General features: G+C 45.7%; 1 protein-coding gene across 4 annotated transcripts in view; it reads left to right on the top strand.

Moving 5' to 3' along the window:
• The window catches only part of LOC310888669 (unconventional myosin-Vb-like), an 86,114-nt gene that overhangs the window by 40,392 nt on the left and 18,372 nt on the right, over positions 1-27,350 (top strand). For all 4 annotated transcript variants that reach the window (XM_083815602.1, XM_083815605.1, XM_083815603.1 and 1 more), the window contains 12 exons: positions 585-682; positions 3,261-3,347; positions 9,820-9,931; positions 10,797-11,008; positions 13,578-13,734; positions 15,934-16,173; positions 18,277-18,516; positions 21,240-21,324; positions 22,263-22,411; positions 23,193-23,312; positions 24,242-24,379; positions 25,720-25,782. In XM_083815602.1, coding sequence (XP_083671728.1) covers positions 585-682; positions 3,261-3,347; positions 9,820-9,931; positions 10,797-11,008; positions 13,578-13,734; positions 15,934-16,173; positions 18,277-18,516; positions 21,240-21,324; positions 22,263-22,411; positions 23,193-23,312; positions 24,242-24,379; positions 25,720-25,782 — 1,701 coding nt within the window. The remainder of the gene's footprint in view (positions 1-584; positions 683-3,260; positions 3,348-9,819; positions 9,932-10,796; positions 11,009-13,577; positions 13,735-15,933; positions 16,174-18,276; positions 18,517-21,239; positions 21,325-22,262; positions 22,412-23,192; positions 23,313-24,241; positions 24,380-25,719; positions 25,783-27,350) is intronic.

Genomic DNA, 27,350 nt, shown 5'->3' with positions numbered 1-27,350 from the left:
CCCTCTTGAGGTTTGGGTTGCAAATTGTCTGATATCGGACAAGCTTAAAAGGAGGAATAAAAGTAGTTAGAGAGGTTTTGGTTCACTGTGCAAGAAGCAAAGAGGTGGTTGCGTGGCTTAAAGGTTTTTATTGTACCCGCAGTGGAGTAACAGGTGAGTAGCTTCCAGTTACGGGGATCCAAAGTGACTGATGAAATGGAAACCAAGGGCAGGGGAACAGGGCAGCTGAACCCAGGTATTTTCTATGGTTAAGATCTCATTTCTTCAGTTTGAAGCAGAGATAAATAAGAAGCTGTTGTGGGGGAAAGTGAGGAGACTTTCCTGTGACCCATATTGTAGGATGGATCCATTTGGCTGCTGTATTTTGTATACCTTCCAGCAGTGTCTCTGGTAAAGCAGATTTGAATTGTCTTGATTATAAGGAGCTGAGACATTGCTTAAGGAGGAGGCTGCTCTGGGATTCACTGGACTTGTATCCCAAGGTATCACAGTGCTCATAAATTAAGAATAGGGAGGTTCTGGTTTGAGAAAAAGCTTTTGCAGCGCCTTCATCCCTCCTAAAAGTGCGTGGTTTTGTTTTTCAGTTCCGCAACTCGCTGCACTTGCTCATGGAGACTCTGAACGCCACCACCCCGCACTACGTGCGCTGCATCAAGCCGAACGACGAGAAGCTCCCGTTCAAGTGAGTGGGCTTTCGGATGGGCAAACGTGCTCAGCTGTGTAGCACCGAGAGTGCTTTGGGCTCTCTTTTCCTAAAGAGATTGCCCCCCGTAATTTGGTTCCATAACCGGAAGGTCCCAGCGGTTTGCTGGAATCTCTCCTCTTGGATTTCATCAAGCATTGTGTGTTCCTCCTGCCCCTGTAATGGAGGCTAAAACAGATCCTAGCAATTCATTGCCTCGGAGTGCAGACACGGCTCCCACAGCATCCTGCAAAGGAGGACGAAGCACCTGTGAGCACGCTCACCCTTGGTCATGATACTGCTTGGCCCCAGGAAGCTTCCCCAGCTTGGCTCCTCACCCCCTGCAAACAGCAAAAGCAGCAGGATTAATGGTTAGAAGACGTTCAGGAACTGGCTCGCATTTAACAGACTCATTAGATGATTAGTTAACGGGTCTGGAGAGCACTGTGTTAGCTGTCAGGGATTCCAGTTTTACTCCAGTTACTTTCTTTAGACGAGGTAAGGAAATATTTTCCAACTTTGTGCAGTAGAAGCTTGGTAGAGGCTCTGCGCAAGGAGAACTGGCTTAATCTTTCCAGGAGGTGCTTCAGAGACTCCATTTCCCTACTGAGCTGAACGTTCAGCCCATCCTTCTTCAGTTTTTTTGCCTTTAACTTCACTTTTCATTTTTTTCACACGATGCTCAAGATAATATCGTTAGTATCCCTAATGTAAATGTACAAGCTCCTGGTGCTCAAGGTGCAATGAATTGTCTGAATGAACTCAGTTGTGCTTCTAACACATTCAGGTTAGCAAGTACCAGGAGGATAACGCTGTTTGTGGCCGAGTGGTGACCCGGTTCGATGCAACGCTTCCCATCTGACTGATGTCAGGGTTGTCCAAGCTCAGGATTTTGGGAACAGAGGGCAAGCCAAAATACAGACAGGAGTTTTTCAGGAGGAGCAGCGTGCAGGGGACTGTCTGCAGCCAGTGTCATTGCAGAAGCCAAGATGTGCTGGAAATGATGGAGGATGTTCTGGGTCATTGCTTCCCCATTTATGAGCCAGAACATAGTGCTGCAGGTATCTTATCCTCGGGGATTTTCTCCCTCCTCACCCATCATGGATTGTTTTATTGATGTTGTGATCTGGGGATGATTGCTCTTGGTGCCACCAGCTCGAGGAATTTGCATCCTTAGCATGACTTGAATAAAACCATCTGTTCGTACGTAAAACTCATGCCTGGAAAAATCTGGCAAATACTGGGATGGCTGTGAAGGACTCTGCATTTCATAGGCACTTGTGCTGAAAAATACACGGTGCCAGGAAGAATTAGTGAAATGAAGCATCAGCGTCGCTGCACTGAGCTAGCATTGCAGTGGTATCTTGTAGCATGCAGAGCACTTGGTGTTACATGTTCATTATTCAGTGAAAAAAGGTAGACCTTCTTATCTTGCTAAAACACAACATGTTTCAGCAATGGGAACGTTACATTTTATTTCTAAAATGAGATAATTGAGCCTGGAGAAGAGAATGAACGCACCTAACAGCAGCCTGCCAGTACCTACAGGAGGGTGCCAGGTTTGTGGTGGAAGGACAGGAGGGAATGGCCACAAATTGAAACAAGAGGTTGAGACTGGAGGTTTAGAAAAAAAATTCTTGCTCGTGCAACCTCTGTCCTTAGAAGTTTCCAGTCCTTGCCTGGATAAATCTCTAAGCAACCCCGTTTCTGATCCTCACCTTCCTTCTGGAAACCCAATGCAGCTCTGGGGATCTGCATCGTGTGAGTCTGAGCTTGTTCCAATGACCCCATCCAAGGTCCAATGTCTCGACGTGGAGATCTGGGGCCTCTTGCTGCATTTGGTGCCATGGGTGGAGGTAGGGAGAAGGGATGGGAGATGCTGACACCTGTGTGCAAAGATAAACAGCTCTGAAAGTGGGTTCGTGACAGGAACCAGAGTGCTGCCCAAGTATTTGTGAGCTCCATCAGCTGGAAGTGCAAAGTTCATCAGCACAAATTGCTGATGGAAGTGAGATCCAGCAGTGAGGGTTGGTGCCTGCTGAAGAGTGCAGACAGCTGAGAGCCGAAATATCTTGAATTTTCACATGACCCCTACTAAAGCCCCTAGTTTAAAACATCAAAATCACTCTTCTTGGAAAACTTAATGGTCTCCAAACCTGTGGGACCTGTTAACTACTTGGTTTTGGTATGGAATTTAATATATCAGATTTATTTTAGAGTTGAATTGGATTTCTTTCTGGAAATATCTCATTGTCCTTATAGCAAAAGCTATCCACAGATATATGGTTTTCTTCAGCCCCTACACCAAGGACGAGAGCAGAGCTTTCTTCCACAAATTGGAAACTAATTTACGTCCTCTAAAGAGTCGCTCTCAAGCTGATTGAGGCAATAGTAAGTTTTTTCTCACAGCATAATGCACCAGTGGGTTATAAAGGACTGAATTCCCTAACGCGCACCGTGTGTAACGGCGGGCTCAAAATTTGATACATTGCAAAGGATTTCACCATTTACGTTGTTGTGATTGATGACGTGGGTTGCCTTCTCACCGTGCTCCTCTCCGTCCTTCGTATCGTTGCAGGTTTGACGCAAAGAGAGCGGTGCAGCAGCTGAGAGCTTGCGGCGTGCTGGAGACCATCCGCATCAGCGCAGCTGGCTTCCCCTCCAGGTACTGTGCTGGGGTTTCGGCGTGGTGCTGAGCCACTGGAGTGCTTTGCTCAGCAAGTTTGTTATCTGGGGGAAGGGAGCAGAAAACATCTGCAGGACAAATGGTTTAATTACAGCAAAGCAGCAGTAACGGCTCTACGTCTTCTGCATTTGGCTCACTGGGAAGCAAGTGTTGCCCTAAAGGACTCCCCCTGAAGCACCCTATACAAAAGCTCCTTGACCTCCAGGGCCTTTAGAGTTTGCTTCTTTATTATTTATTTTTTTTCTCTGGCTTCAGATATTTGCTACAGTAGTCATTTCATCAAAAAAATAAAAAATAAAAAAAAATTGACTAGACTTGCAGAGAAAGAAAATAAGGGTTGTCAATTATTATTGCAGGGTTTCACAAAGCACGTCCAAAGGATATTGGGCTTTAAAGTCTTGCATCTTAAAAAAGAAAGGTTATGGGAAGTGTGGCTCTCGCTGGCTGTTATGCGAAATTCGAGAGAGGTTTTTAGGGCCTAATAAATCAGAAAACATAAACTGTAAATAATGTCTGAAAACGACAAGGGCAAATAAATCTAAAAATGCGTCAATAGCACTTTAGTGCCGAGCAGCTTTGTGTTAATGTCAGCATAGCCATCAGCCTTTTTTGTGTGGAACAAAGGAGTTATAAAATACGCCCGGCAAGGAGTCGGCTAGGCGTGATGGTGAGTGCCACCAGAAACTCCCCCCCCCAAGATTTGGGAAGGAGCATGACGACTGCCTCCCGTCTCCCGCAGTGTCACAGCCATGGGCATCATCTCTTGAGGATCATCTCTTGAGCCCTGAAATCCTCAAGGTGTTAGTGGAAGTTGCTGTTAATTTATGCGATCCTAAATTATGTGATCCCTGAGCCGCTGTTGGTTTTTTATTCCCTCCTTTGTTAAAGTAGCTGTGGGGCCAAATCTGGCTGTCTGTCCTCTTGTGATGAAAGCCCCAAGACTGCTGTGGCTTATTTTAGAAGAGGCCACGAAGGCAGTTTTATGTCTTTAGGTTTAATTTTCCCGACGACTAATAGCATTTCTCCATCTCTGCCACGAAACTCCGTGTAGCTCAGACCCTATAGTGCTAAAATCCACGTGTGGTTAGTAATTGGAGAGGGCAAAAGGAGAAAACAGCAGCACCTGGAGACCAGCCAAGGTCTATTTACGACAAATACTTGACCAGTGTGAAGAAAAATTCAAAAGGGACCTTCAGTGTGAGCTGCTTGCGTGCTTTTGAGTCCGCTTGTATGATTTTGGCCATGGGGTGTTTTTTTTCCCAGGACACTAAGAGTACAAAACTCTTCCATCACTGCAACTTGTCAGTTGTTGTTATGTCTCCAGGGGAAAAAAAAAAAAAAAAAAGGTGCAAATAGCTATTTCAGCCTTTCGGAGTGACCTTCTCAAGATCAGTGTTTGGGTTGCCTCAAGGAAAGATTTTTCTTTGTTTCAGTGTTTCTGCAACATAATCGTACATGGAAACATCTCTACACTAAATAAGATACTCACTTTGGGTTCTAGTAATTGTTTGCTCATCAAATTCCAGCCTTGAAAAGCCAGAGCCAGGAGTTTGTACATTGAAAAGTTGGTCTGTGAAGGCTATAAATTTAGATCTCTTAAAATAATCCTGCCAAACTTGAAATCTTTGTGAGATTTTCTTTCACTTAAGTGTCAGTAATTTACTTTCAGAGCAAGAGAGGTTTTTTTTAATGAAGTTTTATTAGAGAAACGGGAGAAAATGTTAATTTTTTGTCGTGTAGTATTTACATCCAAGTGACAGGAGTGACTTCTGAGATCGATGTGGCTTTGGGTTGGAGATCTCTGGACAAAGCCACCTTCTGCAATTACTTCACACTTCTCCATCACTGTTATTTATGGGTTGAAGGACTGAATGTTCTGAGGCTTCAGTCATCTTTTACCCGGTCCCTTTGAGAAAAACAAAACCAAAAAATATTTTAATACGGTTTTTAGCGTTCTTCAACCCACATGAGATGTGACAGACTTCCACTGAAAAGCGGAGCCTCGTGCTCTCCACTTTGGGTACGCCTGGCTTTCTTTTCTCATTTCCACGGTGCGCTGCATTCGGCAGCTATCTCAAGTAAATTGAAAATGTATTATTTGGCTTGAAATGTTACGCAGCAGTTAAGAAACGCATTTGTTAGCGTGTAGAGATACAACGCTGATGAATGGACTGTCTTAGATGCGTAGATAGTCTATCCATCATCATCTTCCAGGGGCAAAGCATGGAAGATGTCTCTAGTATAAGCCATTCATCTTTTTTTTGTAGAAACTAGCTACATAAAGATTAGTTTATAGAAAATGAATTGGTGCAGATCTCTGTTAATAGCAAAATACTCCTTTAAACATGTTTTTCACTTGGATATTAGCAGAACTCCAAATCTTCCTGCTGGTTCCTCTGGTTTCTGGTCAGTGCTACAAAAAGAGCAGTCGCTTTGAATAACGTTATCATTGCAGCCTCTCGGAGATGCCGTTATCGGACTCGTTATGTAGGATATTTATTGCTCAAGGATTCCTGGTGCTTGGCTGCTTCCTTTGGTCGCTGGAGCTGCCTGTCAGATGCTGTGTCTTTGTAAGAGCTCGGTAGGAAATCACGGCTGCTAAACTCTGCAAACCAAACATTAAACATCCATAATTGGAATGTTTCATGGGCGTCCTTGTACACAAGATCATTTTTTTTTAAATAATGTGCCTTTAGCCACTTTACAGTCTTTTCAGGGAAACAAATCCCATAAATGACTTTGGCTCCCAGCAGTTCTGTTTGCCCACTCCCCCCACTCCCAACAAAGGTAATATCTATAGTGTTTTTCTTCCTTGTTCTGCTCTTTGAACATTTTCCAGATAATTTCAAACAATGCCAGCCTGCATGCTTTAGAGCTAATTGAAAGGCAAATCTATTCTGCTGCAGTAAACAAGGCAAGAGAAATTTTGTCCCTGCATCAGTTTCCAAAATAATTTCGTGTCCAGTCTTGACTCAAATATTCCACCCACGTGCCCCCAAACAGTCTTCAGTTCCTACAGAAAGTTAGATATCGGCCGCCTCCTGTGCTGCTTCCAATATTGACCCCTTCAGCACCTCTGCTCCCAGGAACAGCCCATTCACTTTGCACCCCCTTGAAATTCACTGTAAAGCTTCCAAGTCTCATTCTTCAAGCCATGGATACAGGAATTAATTTGGGGCTTGCATTCTGGCTTATTTCATCTGTTTAATTCCAAAACGTTGCTGGGCTTGTTGACCAAGGCTCCAGCTCCTGGCTAAGCCAAACAGCCTACTTGCTGCTCGAGCCCCAAAGAGGTTTTTTTTTTTTTTGCAGGCTTAAGTTATTTTCCTGTGTCCTTCCATTCCTTTTAATGCCTCTTCCTTTAGTGAGCCGTGCTAACATCAAAGCAAAATTCTGATATTTGAGGCTGGTTGTGCTTAATCTTAGCTCCAAGATCATCTCCTTGGGAAAATTTGTGTAGTGCCTGTTGAGTCCTTTGTGCCTCCTTCTCTCGCTTTCTCAGTTACGCAGGCGCAAAATTCCTCCTGGGTACAGCTCTTCACCCTCACCTCCTGTAACTTCATAGGTTTAAGGAATTATGTTTATTTAGTGCCTTAGTGATGTCCAGCTCCTAGCAGTGAGGTGTGCTAGGTGTGGGGCAGCATCCTGGAAACCCAAGGGGTGGTTTTAATTTAACCTGATAATAAATTGAACTGAGATATCTTCCTATAATCTCCCTGACCTGTTAAACCGTGGGGTAGCAGGGCACATCATTTGTCTGGTGCTGGTAAGCACTTTGTGGTCTAGCAGGAGGAAAACGTTTCCCTTTTTTTTTCCTTTTTTTCCTAATGAAGGTGTATATCATAGATATACCATGTATGATATACCATGCGTCATGAGGTTCATCATCCACCTGTGATGTATATCATAGGTATATGGTGAACCTTTAAAGAAGAGGAGGGAAAAAAACAATCAACATGTAAAAATATGTGCAGAAGACCATGGAAAAAGTCCTCGTCAGCCAAAGCAGCAAGTTTCAGTATTTCTGCACAAGAGGAACCTCTCATGTAGGATTGGGGGATCATGTTCGTTTTTCTTGAAGCACGTAGTTGTAAGGTAATTTTATGCCGCTTTGAAGCAGAAGTGGTTTAACCAGCCATGTTGCATTGAACCCAAGTGCTTTAATTGTTCCTTTCCGTGGGGAGAGCCTGAACCAGCACCTGTGAACCTCTGCAGATTTTCTCTGCTTGTTAACTGGGACTGCAGATACCGTGGTGCAGCTCCTGATGGACCGCCTGAGCCCAGCATGACGGCTTTTCCCTTGCTATTCGGTGGACAATAATAAAAATGATGTGGACTCAGGACTGTCGCCTCCTGTTAAATCGGCTGGGATGGCAGGAGCAGCCTCGCTGCAGCAAGAGAGAAGCAGTGTTACACCACGGAGGCACGACGTGTGGCAGCAAACCCCTGGGACGTGTGGCTGGGGTGAGGTGGAGCACCGCAGGATGCTACCAGCCAATCTTAAAAAGTGAGGCATGGTACCTATGCTGCAGATGGACTTGGATGGAAAGGAGTGGAAAATCGGTTTTTACCACCACGTGAAGTGAGAGTGACAAGCTCTGAAGACAGATCCTCTCTACAGCGAGTTATGAACTGGCTTTAAGGGATTTCTGCAGGTTATCTGAGTTTGGGTTGAAAGCAGCTGTGGGATCTCGGTCTCAGTAGGGGAAGATGATGGATTTTGCTGCTTTCTGCCCGGCTTGGACCCATGCCCTCAGCTACGTGTGTGGCCTCTTCTCCATCTGCTCTTTGCTGGAGGAGCACGGGTGGCACCCACCAGACGACTTCTTCCTCCAAATCTTCCTTCAAATAGCAGCAATAATTAATATTATTTACAGCAGCCCCTAAACGGACCCTGGCAGGTTATTGGGAATAATCCATCCCCTCTTCTCCCACCGAGCTGCCCCACCTGCGGGACATCTCCAGCGCCACATTTATGGTATTTGCGTGAAGCAAAAGGATTAAGGTGCAGGTATGAGATGGGAAACATCATTATAAAAGAAAGACTTCCAGAAAGCAAAGAAAAAACAAATTTAAGCTTGAACCCTACATAACACAAACCTATAGACTTTGTCTTCAGTTGTGTTTCACCTCGCCCTATACCAGAAGTCTTATTTGTGGGTTACGGTTCTCTGTACCCAGTACTCGCCCTCATTTGGGGGCTGGCCCATGCAGAATAGGGTGAAACCTCCAAATCTGGCTATGCCAGAGCTCCCCAGAGCACTCTGAGCCTGGGAAATCCTCCTTTTTCTGACACTCATCACAACTCCCCTCTTACTCCTGTCTCTTACCTTGTGCTTTAGGTACGATACGAAGGACTCTAGTTTCTTGCTGTTCCCATGTTCTTTGCAAATGGCTTTTTTTTTGCAGTGTCTCCGTGCAGGAAATTCATTGTTTTTATCAGTCTGGCTTTCCTTCCCTGCTAAATTTTCTGGACAGATGTGAAACTACTGGTCCTGTGTTTTGAAATATGTGTTGTATTCCCCCCTCTCTCAATCCCTAGAATATTTTATTTTGGTGAAATGGGAAAAAAAAAAAAGTAAATTAGGTGTAATAACCCCCAAACAAATGCATAGACAGGGCTGCTGGGCTGAGGAGGAGATGTTTCTGTGTATTCTTCTCATTTTGGTACTGCTCTTCGTGGCCATGAGGGTGAGGTTCAGGCACACGAGTGGTTTCGTTGAGTGAGGGCACAAATCAAGATCTCTGCAGTTCTCTCCCATCTTCTTTCAACGTTCATTTGCATATTATTTTTTTGGAAATAACCATGGCTGTACTTGGCAGGGCTGGCAACACCTAGCGTTTTAATTAAAAACTCGGGTTTTGAGGGGTCCATAACTCACTGCGTTCATTTGGAGGAGGCTGAAACTTGGCAGACGCTGAGCCAATTTCGGGATCCAGTCTGCAGGCTCTAAATCTAACGGTGATGGCAGGAGATGATAGCTCCTCGCAGTAAGGTACAGTGCTCTAATTCCTTCGATTAGTGTTGGGTGCTTGGAGACTTTCCGGTGACAGCGAAGCATCTTCAAAGTATCTGCTTTGTGTCTTCAGAGTCCAAAGATTTCACGTTTGTTTTAACGTGGCGTTCCTGCTCCAGGCTGGAAGGGCGCCGATAAGGGTGCTTGGGGAGAGCCAACACTGGGGTCAGGTTTTGGGGTGATGGGGACAGATCCCTCAGTACCCAGGGCGCGTTTTAACCACGTTTAAACTGATCTGATGTTGGGACAAAGTGAGGGAAAAGCTCGTAATTTTGACTGTGGCAGAGGGTTGTTTCAGATGTTTGCATGGAGCCTCTTTTCTTTTTCCAGTGCTAATTCCTTGGGGTTGTATATGAGTTTCAACTCCAAATGCTTTATTTTTTAGGAAACAATGCCTGTCACACAGACTGATCCTGTCTATCTTTTGCTTTCAGGTGGACCTATCACGACTTTTTCAATAGGTATCGTGTTCTTATGAAGAAGAGAGACCTCTCAAAGAATGACAAGAAGCAGATCTGTCAGACCCTGCTGGAAGACCTCATTAAGGTGAGCTGGGACCGAGTCTTTAGCAGCAATTTTTACAGCACAGAAGCTCGTGGCTTTGGTATTTCTGGGCTAGTGGAGTCCAGAGTCTGCCATGACGGCCAGTTGTTCATGTACAATCTCCAGAAATCTCATCCCCCAACCTCTCCTCCCGTATGTGGCTAGCCACGCAATAACTTCTTTGTCTTGATGTATGGGAGACTCCTAATAACCACTTAGATGTTGAAAAAAAAAAAATAATTATGAATTGGAACCTTTTCACTTTACATATTTAAGCAAATAAGTTTCCGTCACGTCTCCCCAGCACCTTACTACTCAGACTCATGTGCATTATTTTAAATTGCAAATGTGCAGACTGCTGAGGAGCCCAAAATGTGCGCAGAATCTTTGGCGGGTTGTAATTTTTCACCCCTGCTCTCCTCATAGGATTTTGAGGAATTTACTCACTTGGGTTCCTCTCTGCAGAGGTTGTTCGCCTTACGCACCGGGTGTTTGGCTTCTCAGCTGTGGAGTCATTTGCAGTGTGTGCAGAATTTTGCAGATTTAAGGCCTAATCTTTTCTGTAAAATAAACCTTTTCTTGAAGTCTCCTGGACTTGCCTTGCTGTGTAAATAAATGCATTCAAAATTCGTGGAACTCAAGGCTGAATCCTAGTGTTTCATTCCCCAGTGGGTTTGTGGAAGTTGAAGTCATTTGGAGTCTAATATTATGTTTGTTACCCAACTTAGAAGAGACGTTAGCTGATAAATTTGACTCAAAATTTTGTAATCTGTATCTAATGAGCAAGATAGACTAAAAAAGAAGAAGAAAAAAAACAAGAATAATGTTTGCCTTAATTAAATTTAGTTTCCTTTATGCTTTTGAAAAGGATCCAGACAAGTTCCAGTTTGGACGTACCAAGATCTTTTTCCGTGCAGGCCAGGTGGCATATCTGGAGAAACTGCGAGCGGATAAGTTCAGAGCTGCCACCATCATGATTCAGAAGACGGTGCGGGGCTGGCTGCAGAGGATCAAGTACCAAAGGCTGAGACGGGCTGCAATAGTGATCCAGCGCTACACGCGTGGGCACCTGGCGCGGAGGTGGGTCCGAGGAAGCCCTCCAGGGAAGGGCTGGCTGGGAGGTCATCTTAAAACATTTCTGGGCACTCGTGTTCTCAGTACGTTCTGTCTTGCAGCCCTTGAAAATTGGAGGTTTTGGACGAGAAACACGCAAATGCTCTGCGTGGGGGGCTTCCTTTCAGCCCTTGTAGTAAGAAGCGTTTTGTTCACGGAGGTACCACTGTGGTGAAAGCTGCCGTGCTGAATTCACGCTCCTGGCCTCCCTCTCCAGCCTTATTAGAGGCCAGTGATCAAAGTTCCCTGCCTCCAACTGTATTAATTTGATTTCTGGGTGCTGGGCCAGGTTAATAGCGTAGGCAGCTAGGTTATAATTGGATGACTAAAGCACTCTGAGATATTTAGGTGCGAGTGCTTCACAGAACTAATATTTTTCTGGAACTACCGCTGGCAAACGGCGTTTGGACCGGGTAGCGAGCACTTCGCTAATTGGTATGCGCTCGTCTTCTGCAGGGACCGGGTTTGTGCCTCCTTGGTATCCAAGGGGAGTTCTCAGAATTGATTTACTGTATTCTTCGTAATGAGAAAAATCACTCCAAATCACTGGCAATGGGGCTATTTACAGTACGGAATGATAGAGCTGAAAGTTTAACTCCCTGCGTGCAGGAATCTCAGGCGTCCTAGTGCTGGCAGCTCGCTGGGTTTCTGTAAATAACGCTGCGTTGGAGAGTACGGCTGATTGTGAATGTGGGGTGGGTGTGAGGAGGCGGTAAAGCCCTTTGATAGCATCCCAACACATGGGTCACTGTGCATCCGTGCCCCTCGTTCACATCAAGCACTGCTCTTCTCCCACATCCAGACCAGCACTTTGCAGATAGGAACAAGGAGATTCGATTCAGGGAATGGGTTGGGTTGGAAGGGACCTTAAAGGTCATCTAATTCCTGTTCCTGCAGTGGGCAGGGACACCTCCCATGTGCTCAAATTTGGGTCCTTGGAGCTTCATTTCCATTCTTGATTGTTTTCTGTTTAGAGAAATCAGTTAACAGAAGAGCTTACGTGTTCCTTCCAAGGGTTTCCTATAAGTCACTCTGTATTTTGGAAGAACATCAGAGATGCCATTTAAATTTGTTCTATTATTTGTGCTTGTGAAAAGGGATTGGAGAATCCGGGGATGAGAAGGTCTCAAATGAGCAAAGCTGGGCAGTTTTGGTGACCTTTATTTAGAGCTGAGCAGAGATGTTTCTTGTCCCTAAAAGTCCGTGTGCTTGTCCAGGCTGCAGGACCCTCTTGTGCATCTGACAGCTCACTTGAAGTTAAAGCAAATGAGTCCTGAGCAGTAAGAGAAAGGTTGACAAAAAGGGGAGTTGGTGAGGAACTGTAGCCTCTCTGGTGGGCTCTACATGCACATATGGGGTGTTACAGACTTGAACTCCATATTTGCCTTGGCATCAGCCAGCCATCCCTCTTGGCAAGGGAGGGAGGAATCCCTGGTGAGGTGCCTCCCGGTGAGAAGGGTGCAAAATCCCTTCGAATGTGGGGTGGCAAGAGTGCCAACAAGAGCCCCCACTCATGGTTTGAACCATCTGCAGGTGTACAGAGGAAATAAGTCCAGAATTGGTTCTTTTAGCATTCATGACTTTGGATGCAGCCTGCTGTTCCCCACTAATATTTTCCTGGACTTCTTCTGCTGCGTTGTTTCTCCAACATGGCTAATCAGTTTGTTTCATAGAGAAGAATGCCATTGGGATAACTTCTTTCTCCTCTGCTTGGAAGCAGACCATTCCGCCTCCACATCAGCAAGCTCTGGTTCAGTGGGTCCTAATGAGAAACCATCTCGAAGAAGGATATATGGCCGATCTGATACGGCTCTTTTAGGTTTGCAAGGCATTTCACAAAATGCGAAAGTGGCTCAAATACCTATAAAATCCTTCATGCTGAGAGCAATAAATGAATCATAAATTCAGCAAAACAAGCTAATTATCAGATTAAATGGAGGTTTTATGGGCGTTTATTAACCTGTGTAACAGCAAACTGAACACGAATTCAGTCGGAGAATGGGAGCAGCACGTCGCGGAGCTGACCACATCCCTCATTATTTACTCTGTATGAATTGCTTGGGGTTCTGCTCATGAATGTTGCCAAACCAGTGCACACCGGTTTAAATGTCAGATCAATTTGCTGCAGTTTTCCTGGAGCTGGTAGATACCCAGCGCAACACTCGTGTTTTATGGTTCCGGAAGTGGTGGAGGCAACCTGGGCGTCGATTGGCTTGAGTATTTCATGCAGAGAGTTCAAACCTAAGGGAAAAGCTGGAAAATGTTTGTTTTTAATGCTGTTGAGGAATAACGAGGTGTGTGATTTCTGGTTCGAGTGCTCCCAGGAGCCGTGAACGTTGTCTGATTGCATACGAGTTCCCGTTATCCTAACGGAGACATGCTATCAGCTTCTCTTTTCTTCGCCTTACTGCTGGGATGGTCTCTCTCCAAGCTACTTTGGGACAAAAGGTCTTTCTCACCATAAGGTTTAATACTTTTGTGACAACAATATGGGGAGTTTTAGTCTTATTCCTAACCTTTTCCCCATGCTTTGCAGACTTGCGGAGCACCTGAGGAGGACGAGAGCTGCTATCACCTTGCAGAAGCAATACCGAATGCTGCGCATCCACCGAGCTTTCCAGAGGGTCCGCAAGGCGACCATCACCATCCAGGCTTTCGCTCGGGGCATGTTTGTCAGGAGGATTTATCGCCAGGTAGGACTCCGCAGACTGGCTTTGCATTAGAAACGAGTAGGAAAATCCTTTGTATTTGCCTCCACGGCATAGCACAGCGATTCATTTACAGTGGACGTTTTGATGTTTTAATAAGCCGACCGCCTCAGGTGTTTCTGGAGCGCACACATTGATGGCAAGCACTGCCATTTAAAGCTGCGCAAGCAAAAAATGATTTTGGCAGCGGCACCTCCGAGGAGAAGCTAAATGAAGTTAGTCACACAAATGCCAGAAGGCATTGTGGAAATCTGGAAATGTCATTTGATCCAACCCGTGCTCGGCAAAAACTTCCCTGTCAAGCAGAAGTTGTGTCGGAGCCATGCTGCAGGTGCCTTTTCCAGTACGGCAGGAAGACTGGTGGGGTCTGTCATTGAAGGTGACAAGTCGTTTATCGACAGAAATCTCTTTAATCGTTTCTCTTCATTAGCTTCCTGCATTTAGCCAGGAGCTGGAAGCACAGCAGTAGAGGTTTGATGACAGTCGGTGTTACCGTGACAGACCACCGCTGTGCAGAAACTGAGAACGGCTTTGGGAAATCCTCTGCCCACTCTTCAGATCCAGCTTTACGTTGGTAGTCACCGAGTCTTGTTATGCCTCATTGGGCGGTCACGGGGATGCTTGAAATCAGAGGCCAGGAGGGGAGAGCCTGCTCCTGGAGATGATGGGGTTACCTGGACACCTGGTGACCCACATCAGGGATGTCCTCCAAAACAGAGCAGTTGGGGTGCTGGCGATCAGAAATTTGTGCTGCCGTTGCTTTTTCAGCATCTCTTTTTCAAATCAGAAGCCTCTGCAGGGGAGGGAGCTGTTCCAGCTCTTAAAAAATTGTCTGGGATTCAAGACAACCCAAAATTTTAACGCGGTGTAGAAGCTGGCTGATGGTCAGGCGTCTCAAACCTGAGCGTCCTTCACCTCTGGAGCACCTGGACAGAGGTGCTGGTTCAGGTGGGTGCCTGGCAGCAGATGCAGAGCTGCAGGTGTTGCTCCCTGGAGTCAGGACAAGCCCAGTGCCTACAAAATCTTTGCCGTCAGGCTGGCGGAGGTCCCCAGGTAAATGCACTTGGGTGTTTTCTGCCTTTTGGGCCACCCCCGGGTAGCTCCATCTGTAAGAGCGCCAAGTTTGGAGACATAAAATCTCATTTCAGAGCAACTCCTGCTGCATCCTAAACTCGCACAATCCCTTTATTCTAATTTAAAATTTTCTAACGCAGACAAAGCCTTAAGGTGAAACAAAAGATGTATAAGAAGAAGCTGATGTGGTACCTTTTATGATGCAGCTTATCCCAAACTACTAACAGCAAGGTGTCTCATAATCTCGAAATTCTCCTGATATTTCTTTCCTCGTAATACTGCAGTATAAATCAACAGGAGAAAGTTATTAACGTGCTGTTGTCTCTCTAAAATATTAGCCTTCCGTTTGAGGGAGGAGAGTTGAACAGCCACCTACTGAAAAAGCTGCTGTAAAATTTTGCAGAGAAATACAATGCACAAGTGCCAGAAATCTCACAAAACCCGGTGCAAGTTTCTAGAAATCAAATCATGCAAGAACGCTGGCTGCAGACCGAAATGAAAGGTCCCCGGGGTTTTGCTTGAAGGTTATCCGCGTGATGAGAAAACCACCAGGGCAGCATTTATCTGCAGCAGAAATTATTTTAATGCAGAGATGGAACTCATAAAATATCACAACCTGTTCTGGTGTGAGTTATAGCTGATGATGAAGGTATGGTATGCTTATTGCTACATTGGTGCCTAGTAATGGCTAGGTAATTTGCTAGCTATGGGTCCTGTGGATCTGTGCACTATTTCTAGGTGGTCCATGAAGTATGTGAGCACAGATGTCCCCTAGTCACCAACCAGGATCCTATATACCCTCTTGTTTCAAGGCCAAGTGGGTCTTGACTCATTCAAGCAGGGTGGCTTCTAAGAGAGGACTCGGTGTCTGTGGAAATCCTGTAGGACAGGGAATTGAAGTATTCCTTCCTGATATAAAGGAGAATGCAAAATAAAAGCCACTGTCTCCAGCCATCACCTTCAGCACCTACCGGGATGCTCCTACTTGGAGGGAAAATCCTTTTGAAGGAATTTGGGAAGTGCTGGGTGCCACGCCGCAGCCAGACAAGGACCGCTGCGACCTGGCGGGTGCCTTTTCTCCCCTGATTTCTCGTTGCCTGTGTTTTCAAGGTCCTCGCGGAGCACAAAGCCACCATCCTCCAGAAGTACGCCCGCGGCTGGCTGGCCCGCACCCGCTTCCGACGGATCAGAGGTGCCACCATCGTCCTGCAGTGCTACTACCGGCGCAGGAAGGCCAGGCAGCAGCTGAAGGCGCTGAAGATCGAGGCCCGCTCGGCGCAGCACCTGAAGAAGCTCAACATTGGCATGGAGAACAAAGTGGTCCAGCTTCAGAGGAAGATTGACGAGCAGGTACGTCCCGAGCCGCGCTGGGGCAGGTGCGGGCCTGCTTCCTCTTTGCGCCTCCGTTGTCCGTTTCTGGGATGGATTTTGTCTTCCCGCAAGGTCTGGGGAGGACAACGTGCCGGTAGCAGCCTTCTCCTGCTGCTGGCCAGATATTTGTAGGGGTGGGGTGCCACCATGGATGCCACTTGGGTCTTGGGTCTCCATTTCACGTCTGATGAGCACGCTCAGTAAGCTGCACAAGTTGTGTGATAAGGGTTGTGCGAGCTGCCCAGAAGGAAGATAAAATCAGGAAACTTGGAAAACTGTTGCTTGAAACTCCAAGCCAGCAGCTTGGAAACACGCTGGACAATTAGGATGTGTCAGGAACCCACACACATCACGCTCAGTTTCCTTGCAGCCTTAAATCTCTCCCATCCCCGTATGAAGGAGAGGTCCTGCGATGAAGAAGATGAAAAATGACTGTGCGTTGGCTGGGATACTGCAGAGTCAAGCCACTTGGGGATTCGCATTGCTGCTGGCCGCTTTCCTTGCTTGTATTAATTGGCCACAACGTGTGCACCGCAGTAGTCTGACATTTAAACTGCGGTGTTTAAGTTTAAAATGCCTGCTCGCTTGCTTAGGCACTTGCAGAACTGTAGCTAAGAAGAGGAAAAACTTGGGCATAGGGTTTTCTGTACACCTGTGTACCAGAAATCTCTTTGATACGACTGTGCTTCGTTTAAAGGTGGAATTAATTACGACTTAATCTTTGGTTAAGGTTGGCTTTCCCGGGGAGGGCTGTGAAAGCAGCAGAAAGGGAAGGAGACACGGGGGGATTTTAAGGAGGCAGAAATAACGGGCCGGGGCTCGTCGCCGTCTCCCTCAATCTCTGCAGACGGTTTTGAAGGAGGTACTTCGATGCTTTCTGTGTAGCTTCTGCAGGAAAGCATTACCGCTCAGTATTATTACTCCTGACGGCCTGTCCAGTGAGCTAATTTTAACCCTCGTTTCAGGGCTGACAGGTTTCCCTGCGATGCTTTGGAGGTGCTAATGAGCATCGCTGCAGTAGAATTTAATTTCAGCGCGTTGGATTTTGTTTCCTGGCAGCAGGGAGTTTGTTGTAGCATATTTTCCCTGAAGTTACCCCTATTTCAGTCTTTGCTAATCTATAAACACGACCTTTTCAAATACCCATTAAGTTTTAAGAAAATACATTGCAGGTAACCCGCAGAGCTGCAGTTGTACCCTTATCTGACTAGCCGTGGAAGAAAACGTTTCTATTTCTGCCTCTTTAGCTCATGCATGGATAGAGATACACCGTGCTCGGTGTGCCCCTGAAGCAGAAAAGATCTTTCTCCGAAAATATTAAAACCTATTATCCTATATCAGCCACTGCTCATACGCTGGGCCTGCTTAATTCAGTTTCTAAATCATGTGGGGGACTATTGCACACACAAGGAAGGATTAAATCTGTTTTCCTAGAGAATATCCCAGCGGGAAGGGGGTATATTGGGATATATCCCAGGGGCCAAGGGGCTTTTGCTCCAGCACCTTTGCTCAAGGGGTGGGACGGGGACTGAAGCACGTACGGATGATCAGAAGAACCTGTGTAGACCTGGAAGATAAAACTCTCTACTTTCATGTTTGCTTTTCTTAACCAGGCTGCACGGTTCTTTGAAAGCTCTGTTGTGCTGGGACTAACGGGAGCCTTTGGCTCTGTTGCAGAGTACTTTTTGCACTTGAGTTTTTGTTCTTACTTGACTCCAGTGAATATTTGGAAAGAGGAAGAAGAGGTAGCTTAAGATCTGTGTCTTTGCTGCTTGTCCTGGCCAGTTAAAAATTGTGTGCCAGGAATTCTCTAGTCTATTGAGTTTTATTAATTTATTTTTTGTAAGGAAAAGGAAAAAAAATGCCAAAAATGTGTAATTTTTAACTATTTTGTCTTCTGACTTCTTCACCTCCACTTTTCCTAAGCCTCCACGTGGCACGAGCCTTCCATACAGTGGCACGAGCCCGGTCCTTCAAAACTATTGAAACCTTTCAAAAAGAAAACTTTAAAAGACAGATTATATTTTTTGGCTGGATCTTGCTGATGGTATTGCTTTCTCCTTTTTGGGACGCCGGCCGCAGAACAAGGAATACAAACTTCTGAACGAGCAGCTCTCTACGCTCACGTCTGCCCACTCCTCCGAGGTGGAGAAGCTGAAGAAGGAGCTGGAGCAGTATCAGCAGAGCCAGCAGGGTGATGGCAACCAGCTCGTCAGCTTGCGGGAAGAGATGGAGCACCTCCGGCTGGAGCTGGAAAAAGCCCACGGCGAGAGGAAGGTGGTGGAAGACAGCTACGTGAAGGAGAAAGATCTACTCAGAAAGGTGCGTGTGTTTGTCATGTCCTGTCTTGTGCAGGTCTCTTGCAGGTGGTCACGCAGGTGAAAGCTTTGCAGATCTGAAGGGGAGAGACTTAGTTTCCTATCCTTCAAACAGGAGAGAAATCCTTCAACTGGGAGAAAGAGAATTCAGCGTGGAAGGTTTGTTTTTTTTCAAGCAAAAAGCCCAAATGCACATTTTACCCTGAATTACTTCGCTGGCCAGGTTCATTCTGAAAAACCTTCACAGCCATGCTTGTCACCTGAGGTGTGGCTTTAGTTTCCTGCTGCAAATATTTGTGACTGCTCGAGTTAAATGAACGATCCTTCTGCAATTGTTATTCCACAACATGGCTTTTCTCGTGACAACCTCAAGGTGAGTTGCTTTGAGGTGGGGAAAAAGATCTTGGATTAGGGACCACCTCCCTTTGAGGGCCCTTTTTGCACGTGTGCTTGTGCATTGCCCCCACGTTGGGAGGTGTGGACTCAGTGATTTTCTCCTCTCCGACACCAAGCAAAAGGATCCTTTTTTGTCCCGGGGCTCGGTTTGTTGGCTGGCTGCAGCCCAGGCTTTTAGAGCCTGAAAGGATGTTTTATTTTGAAGGTGATGCAGCTGGGGAAAACCGGCTTCTCTTTGTTCTCGATAGCAAATCCCCCTCCAGCACTGAGGAGAAAAAGGCTGTTTTAACAACTGAGGAGATGCTTTCAAAAAGCACAAAAACAAAGCAAAAGCTTGCCCTTCTTGCAGAAGTGCCCATGGCTGAGTAAATACTATGTAGTTTGCCACGTCAACAAATGGTTTAATTATAAACCATAGCAGTTGTTTCCATTTCTACTGAGGAGTGCAGGCTCCCAGCTTTGACATGAGCTTCCAATTGCTCCCTTCAGCAGTGGGAAGACCTCAGAAACTGCCAGGGAAACGCTGCGGCGACTGCTTTGCTCTAAGAAATGCTTTTCGTGCCAGAGGTGCCCTGGAAATGGCTGGCAGTGGGAGGCAGGGGGCGAGCGGGTTTGTGGTCCTGCGCCGGAATGGTTGCAAAGGTGATGCTCAAAGGCTGGATCTCAGAGCTGGAGGTCCAGACCCTGGAGGAGAGGTGGTTTAAAACCTGCTCAGGAATTTTATTAGGAAAGTCCTAAATACCTCATCTCGTGAGGAGAGGATGGCGGTATCAGAGCCAAACAGGTGCTTCCAGCATAGGCATTTAAATAAAAGCTGAAGCCATCATTAGTGCTGAACATCTTCCACAGGAATTCTTCAAAGCAGCCACCTCTTTACGGATCCCGTTGGATCTGAAGCACCTTCAATGATCGGTTTAACACAGAAAGATGAGCAGGAAGTGCAGAAGGCACCGGTGTCGCAGCAGGGCTCTGGGGAAAAGCTGTGCAGCTCTTCCAGCACAGTCAAAAAGAGTCCAACTTTTTGTCCAGTTTTGTCTTCTGATCATCATAACTTTGTCTTCTGGATAAGAGAGTTCATTACCAGCACCTACTAAAGAACACTTGTCGAATAATCCCATCATCCCTTAGCTTTTCCCTGCTGGGATAAATGAATCGAGTTCTTTGCTGTCCTATTGCAGCATCGGTTTTCCTTTCCTTCTCTGTGTTATGATTGTTTTCGATTTTTTTCTTTCTTTTAAGAATTCTTCTGCACTTGAAGACATCAAAGCTGACCTAACAGCTGCTAGGGTATTTATTCGAAGTGGTACACGAATGAGGGGATATCGTTAAGTTGTTGGTGCAAAAATCATGATTAAAATCATGGCTCGGTTCAGACCATTTAAAAAAACAGGATTTTTGCATACCTTAAAATGTTTTCACTTTCTCGTTGCGTTTTCAGTCTCCAGCTTTCCTACTGCACATAGAGATGCATGAAATCGTAGTCACAGAACAAATGAATGGATCAGAGAGAAAGAGGCAGTGGGATCTTCCAATTTCTTTGCACGGATATGACTGCCTCAGGCACGATTTACACCAAAATAGTTTGTGTTTTTACCTTCACCATTACGACGTATCTGACATATCAATGTTTGATAAAATACCTTGATCTGAGCATGCTTGTGTAGAAGACTGAAGTCTGCGCTAGGGATGCGTGCCAGCTAGGCTGCCTATGTAATTTATCTACTGGTGACAGCAAAATTATTACTTGTGGGCAATGAAATCTTTTATTATGGTGTGTACAGCGTTGTTTATCGCCGGCATCTCGAGATTCCTCTGCTTTGTGTAGCTGTGGCTGTGTGATGTGATGGAGCAGGCGTGGGGATGGCGTTACAATGGGGTGTCAGCTTGTTCTCGTTCCTGACAGCACCAGAATCATCCTGCTTAACTGCAGCAGCGTGTCCCACTCGGTAATGCTTTTGTGTCTCGAGATGACGCTAGTGAATGCATCAGAATTCGTGAGGATGAACAAAATTACAGCATAGGTTGCTGTCAGCCTCAGCCCAGTGTTGCTGTTAGGTGACAAGTGGCATCGTTTCCCTTCATTTTAAATAAAGAAGCAGTAAAAAAAGGAAAAAAAAAAAACCAAACACACAAACAAACTGTTTAGCAGGATTCAGTTCCAGTTTTCATTACTTTTTGCTAGGCAATTGGTGGTGTTAATAGTTGATGTGCAAAGCACACACCATGCCTCACTGACCTGGAGCTTCTGCAGTGGTGTAAAGTGACTTTAATCTTGTAATACGGATGCAAGCTGGCCCGTGTGCAAGCAGTAATTTTTGCCTCGTTCCGCAGCGTATCTCCGACCTGGAAGAAGAAAACGCCCTCCTGAAGCAGGAGAAAGAGGAGCTGAACAGCAGAATCCTGTGCCAGTCTGAAGGTAAGAAAAAAGGTTTATGGCTTGGTGGTTTCTGTGCGTGTTTCTCTGGATGTAGAAGGCACCGTTCAGAGTTAGGCAGTGGCCGTCTGAAGCTTTCCGGTACGTTTTTGACAAGCGTGGGCACAGACGAACCTCATCACCCCCAATACCCGGGGTTTCCATCGGGTGCGTGAAATGAAGTGCTCCCAGGGAGAAGCCTGACCTTTCTGCTGTGTGGAGGTTGGGTATTTTGAAGTGGATAACGAACGTTGAAAATGATTAGGGACCTCAACTTGATCCCAGCAGAGCAGGAAAGGGAGCATTCATGCTTCTGGCTTAGACTTACTTTGGGCTCCTATGTGTTCAATAAAAACGGTGCCATCTGTTAGATGCTGGTGTCTCTCTTCTTACTGTTTTTCATGGACTTACACTTGCCTGGTTTCTCAAAAAGGGGAGAGGAGTAGATTTGCTTCCAAAGGGGAGTTTTTCAACAAAGAAATGAATTTTAATATAAAATAGTCTTAAGCCCGCAGCCTTACCATGGTAAGTGGTTGATGATTACACGAGAAAAAAGATGCTGCTGTTGATTTGCTCCTACATCCAACCTGGTGGTGGGAAGCAGGCAGAGAAGTCTTTAAATGCAGCGAGCACCAAAGGCACTTCTTAAACATCAATATATTTCTGTACTGTGCTAGTCTGTTTGCAAGTGGGTTTATGACCAGCCTGTGGGAGCTGGAGGTGGCATGGCTGAGCCTTGCAGAAGAGCCGGAGCTGTTCCAAATAGCAAGGAACAGGATTTAAATGATAAGTCTTTAACTACTAACAAATGCTCGTATGTATTTTAAAGCTTCTTGGCAGAGAGCGTTTTGTTAATTAGTCAACGTTATTGCACATGTTTACAAGAAGTTCCTTTCAGAGATGAAGAGCACGATTCACTGTTGTTGTTTCTTATTTTGAAGACGAATTTGCACGAAGCACAGCTGAGGAAAATATCCAGATGAAGAAAGAGCTGGAGGAGGAGAGGTCTCGTTACCAGAACCTGATAAAAGAGTATTCGAGGCTGGAGCAGAGATACGACAACTTGCGGGACGAAATGACCATTATAAAGGTAATGAAGCTGAAATTATTCTCTTCTGTCCTGGCCATCGTGTTGGTGCTTGGATAACGTGGCTCACTCATCCCCAAAACACGTGGCAGAGCTGACATTGTCGTATAGTTTGGGCTTGAGGTTTCTAAGACCAAATGTCCACGCTGAAGCCAAACCATGCATGTGTCTTGCAATAGGATGTTGATCTTTTTACACTTTCTGTTAACAGTTTGGAGAAACCAGGGAATCACAGCAAAAGCTGGCACCTGCATCTTGTTTTGCGTTTCGTTTCGGTGATGTTCACGTGCCAAGTGGGCGTTGAATTTGAAAAAAAACAAAAGCAAGGCATGAGAATTTCAAAAGGCAGCATTTTTAGATTCAGCTTTGCTGAAGTTTTAGGAGAACTGCTGAAAATGGGCTGATGGTTAGAGTGCTGCTGGGTTAGGCGGAAGGCTGAGCATGTAAAGGGAACCCCACAGGGTACTGTGAACAGAATAATCTTGAGCTCAGCTTTGCATGTTCTCACTTAACAGGCATCTGGTGTCATGAGCAGCCTGTAATTCATGCAGGATTTTTAAAGTGAGCTTCTGTATCCCTTTATATTTTATTTTAACATTTGCCTGCGTGTTAATATGAGCGTTGTGGTAGGACACAGGAATCAGAAATTAGAAAATAGAGACAGTTGAGCCTGTTTTGAAGGTAACCTTACTGTACACAAATATTTGCTCTAAGAAACAGTGCTTTGTGAGGAATCCTTCCTTAAACACTGAAGGCGTTGTGTATCCGTATCGCTCCTTGACAGCAAGCACCGGGGCACAGGAGAAACCCATCCAACCAGAGCAGCTTGGAGTCTGACTCTAATTATCCATCGATCTCCACCTCTGAGATAGGAGACACCGAGGATGTAATGCAGCAGGTGGAGGTACGGCAAACGGGGCAAAAGGGTGGGAGGAGGCGAGTCCTGAGTCCTGAAATAAATTGTTAGCTGTGAGGGAGATGCCTGGGTTGCAGTGCTAGAGAAAATGCTTGCTCGTTTGTGAGGTCAGACCTAAGTAGGGCTCTAAAAATAATGAAGTACCTTATTTTGCCCATACCAGCGTAAAGCCGGACAAAAATTCATCGAAGCAGTAAGCTCTACGTGTGGTTAACACTAGCATTGATGGAAACATCTCTACGGTGATCCTTCTTCACGAAGCTACTGAAATTGATTGCCCCTTTGCCCTGAGCATTTTCATTCCGATGCATCTTTATGGATGCTTTGCTGGCCAGCACGGTTTCTGTAAGCAGCAATCTCTTAATGCAGAAAAAGAGCAGCATAAATTATTCCCTGGCCGTCAAGAATCAGGTGGAAAAAGGAAAAATGCTTAGCTTACGTTTGCTAGAATAAGCTGATTTTAAAATCCACTTTCATGACTCGAGAACATTAATGGAAAAGAGACACATGGAAGAAGGGTGATATTCTGTCTCCCATGTACCACACCTGCAAACATCCCTGCTTCTTTTGCTGGCCGCTCTTCTGTTACATTTGTGTTTCTGAGGAGCTCTGAGAGCATTTGGTGAAGTCAGCCTTATCTTATAAACCGTGGCTTTAGGTTTTGGCATGATACCCGAGCAAGCACTATTAGCCATGCTCTAATATTAAATGTTCTTGGTGAAGCCAATTAAAAACCGACCAAACAAAAAAAGCCCGCTAATTAAAAATGCCTGAACCCCTTCTAGACAAGTATTTATCTTTTTAACTACGGCCTCAAGCAACCAGCTTATCAAATGGACGTTCAATAATCAATAATTTATTAAAATGGGTCGACTGGGACATTAAAAATAGTCGTTTAAAGAGGGTTTCTTCTTCAGGAGGCTGGGATGGATAAAGCAGCCATGGACATGAGCCTCTTCCTAAAGCTACAGAAGCGAGTGAGGGAGCTCGAGCAGGAGAGGAAGAAGCTGCAAACCCAGCTGGAGAAGAAGGAGCAAGAAAGCAAGAAAGCCCAGGTAAGAGATGCCTTTTAATTGGTAGGAATAGTTCAGGTTTGTAACTGGCTCTCCTTGGTTGCCTGAGGACACGCGATGTAGGAGCTGAGTTTTGGGAGCACCAAGGTCACGGAAAGAGGCAGAGAATCCACCGGGGAAATGGAGAGGAACTTTTTTTTTGGCAGCTGATGACAATTAGATGGGAGAAGAGCTTTTTTTTCTGACAAAATGCTTATAACACATTTAGGACAGTATCTCAAGTGAGCCTAAAGATAGAACAGAAAGCGTTCCAAAGGGTTCTTCGGGAGGCAGTGGAAACCCAAAACACGTTTCAAATCCCACTTCCAGTGGCTTTTGTGACCACATCTGGCAGGGATTCGTTGCAGGCTAAAATAGTACAATAAATCAGAAATAGCAAGATAGCTGCTAGCAGAGTGTATTTTTCCTTTCCTCTGTATTGCAGGACAGGGGGCTGCCTTTGATATGTTCTTTCTCCCCTATGGAAACAAAGCTCCTTCTATATTTTGGGTAGTTTGCCTGGAAGCCATTTAAACCAAACAAAATTGCTATTACTGATGCTACTAATTGCTATTAGCCTGATGGTAACTGAGAGGCAGGTCTCGGTCCTGACTTGTCACTGAAATCTGAAAATTCATCTCTCTAGAAAATTAGCGAGCTAATTTATGGCACGGAGGGAGCTTTTAATGGCAGTTTGTGTGTAGGTTTTCCCCTGCCATCTGTAACCAGAGCTCTGTGCTTCGTTACAGGGCAATGTGTGGGGAGATGATGGCTGTGCCTATGGGGTCCTGAAGCAATAAATAGCTGTTATATGAAACACCACGCAAGTGCCATCACTCTTAGTTGCATAATTGAAGTATCCAGGGCTTCTGGTGCTTTGTTTGGCAATTATTTTATTTATCTTCAGTGTGAGATCTATTGCATTTGTCAACAGATACACAGGAGACTCAACAAAATCCTCGGTGGCAATTATTCACTTGGATCACCAGATATTCCCGCTGACCCTCTCCAGCAGCTTGCAGGGAATGTGTGAAATGGGAAACTTCCCCAGCCTCTCGTTCTTGCTGCAGAGACAGATTAAAAACCTGTCTTTCAGCTGCTTTGGTGACGACCGATCCCCCCAGCAACTGTCATTCTTTGAAAGCTGCAATAAGCCACAGTTATCAAGATATTAACAAGAGATGAAACCATTTTCTCCCCAAGCAGCCCCAGCCCCTGCTACGTGGAGCTGGGACTCCATCTAATGCCAATTAATAACATTATTCTTGCTGAGCTGGCTGGTTCAGCCAGTTCAGTTCCTCCGGCTGCTCTTTAATACCAATTTCTCTCTTTAACCCCTGCAGGTAATCAAGACGGAGACCGAAATGGCTTCGGACCATGAAGATTTTGCATACAACAGTCTGAAGGTGAGCGAGGGGCTCGTACTTAGTGCTGGCTGGCCGTAGCCAGCTTGTGTCCTCCAAGCTCTTGCCCTGCTCTGCAATCCGTGTCCTTCCCAGGCTCTAAATCCCTACGTGTCTGCCTCCTTCCTTTTCTCCCTGTGACATACAGAGTGACCCAAACCTGCTAGGCTCCTCTCAAAACATCTCTGTGTCGTGTCCTCCTGCTCTATCTGTACCCAAATTGTGGCTTGGCTGTTAGATTAATTCTTGTGTCCTGCTGATCCTTGGAAAACCAGCTTCTGAGATAGGTTTGTAAGGGATTTTTTTCTTTTGTAGTGCAAATGTGCATTTCAGATCCTTCTTCTCTCCCTGTCCCCGTAACAAATGTTGCAATACAAGGAACATACGTCACCCAGGATAACATCATACTAAACCATCTGACAGCAATAACACCCCCTTTTTGCTGTCTGCATCTCCTTAAAAGAACTGGGGAGAAAAATAAAGCAACCAAAAGAAATTAGAGATGGAAAGGACATACATTCAACCCTCGCCAAGAGCATACCTCTAGCAGTAGCTTTTTCTGGCACTTAGTCCATCCAGTTTTTAGGCTCGAAACGTGCTGTTTTTGTTGCACTTGCCAGACATGCTGTTTGTGGCTGAGGGAAGCCCTGCTGAGTTTCCTTAGTACCTCTGCGCGGCCCGCTGGAGCAGAAGCATGGCAGGAGCTTTAGGATCATTGCCCAAGTGTCTCCCTGTTGGTTAAACGTGGCCGTGAAGGTTTTAAGTCTGATCTTTGACTCGACCTTGTAAAGCAAAGTGAAGTTGCAGGTTGGAAGGGGAAAACCCTGATGTTGCACTGCAAGAGCTCTTTAGGGATCTCCGGCACGGTGTTTTTTAAGGATCTCCAGCGCGATGTTCTCACTGTGGCTGTAGGAGAATGAGCTGCAGGTTGCAAAAATGAACAACCAGCTCTAAAAGCTTGCTTTAAATCCGTACAGTGCTCTGCGAGAGAAAGACGGACTCTGGTGGACCTGCTCACTCTTTTCTGGCAATTCCTCTTTTTATTCTGTGTGCTGGGAAGGATGAGCTGGCACTTGACCACAACTCCTTGCTGGGTTGTATCTTGAGGCCAGCATTTGCACAGACCAGGAGTAGCACGTGGGGTTTGGGGTATAACACACGGGGTGAATTCTGGTCTAGGAAGAACTGTAGAAAAGCCAGGAGCAGTTCCTTCAAACAACATCGTGGCAGGAAATGTATTCCTAAAGGAGAGGATTTTGCATTCCCTATAGATGGGTTGATCTTAGAGAAACCACTAAAAAATAAAGGCAAATACAGCTCACCGGCCCTTTTTCCACTTCTGAATATAGGATGCTGCATAAAGTCCCCATCTGCAGTGAAAAAATAACTTAGAGCTAATTGTGAGTGCTCCTCAAAACTCCCTCCTCCCTCCACGACACGTGCTTCTGTGACTATAGCAAAGCTCTTCCACTCTTCTTGCATCCATTTCTCCTGCTAATTTGCATCTCAGAAATACACGGCTCCTTCGAGAGTCACGTGTAATCAAATTTATTTTTCCCCTGTTGCCAGCT

The sequence above is a fragment of the Anser anser genome, assembly GCF_964211835.1.
Source record: "Anser anser genome assembly, chromosome: W".
Taxonomy (NCBI): Eukaryota; Metazoa; Chordata; class Aves; order Anseriformes; family Anatidae; genus Anser; species Anser anser.
This window is presented reverse-complemented; position numbering and strand designations above follow the sequence as displayed.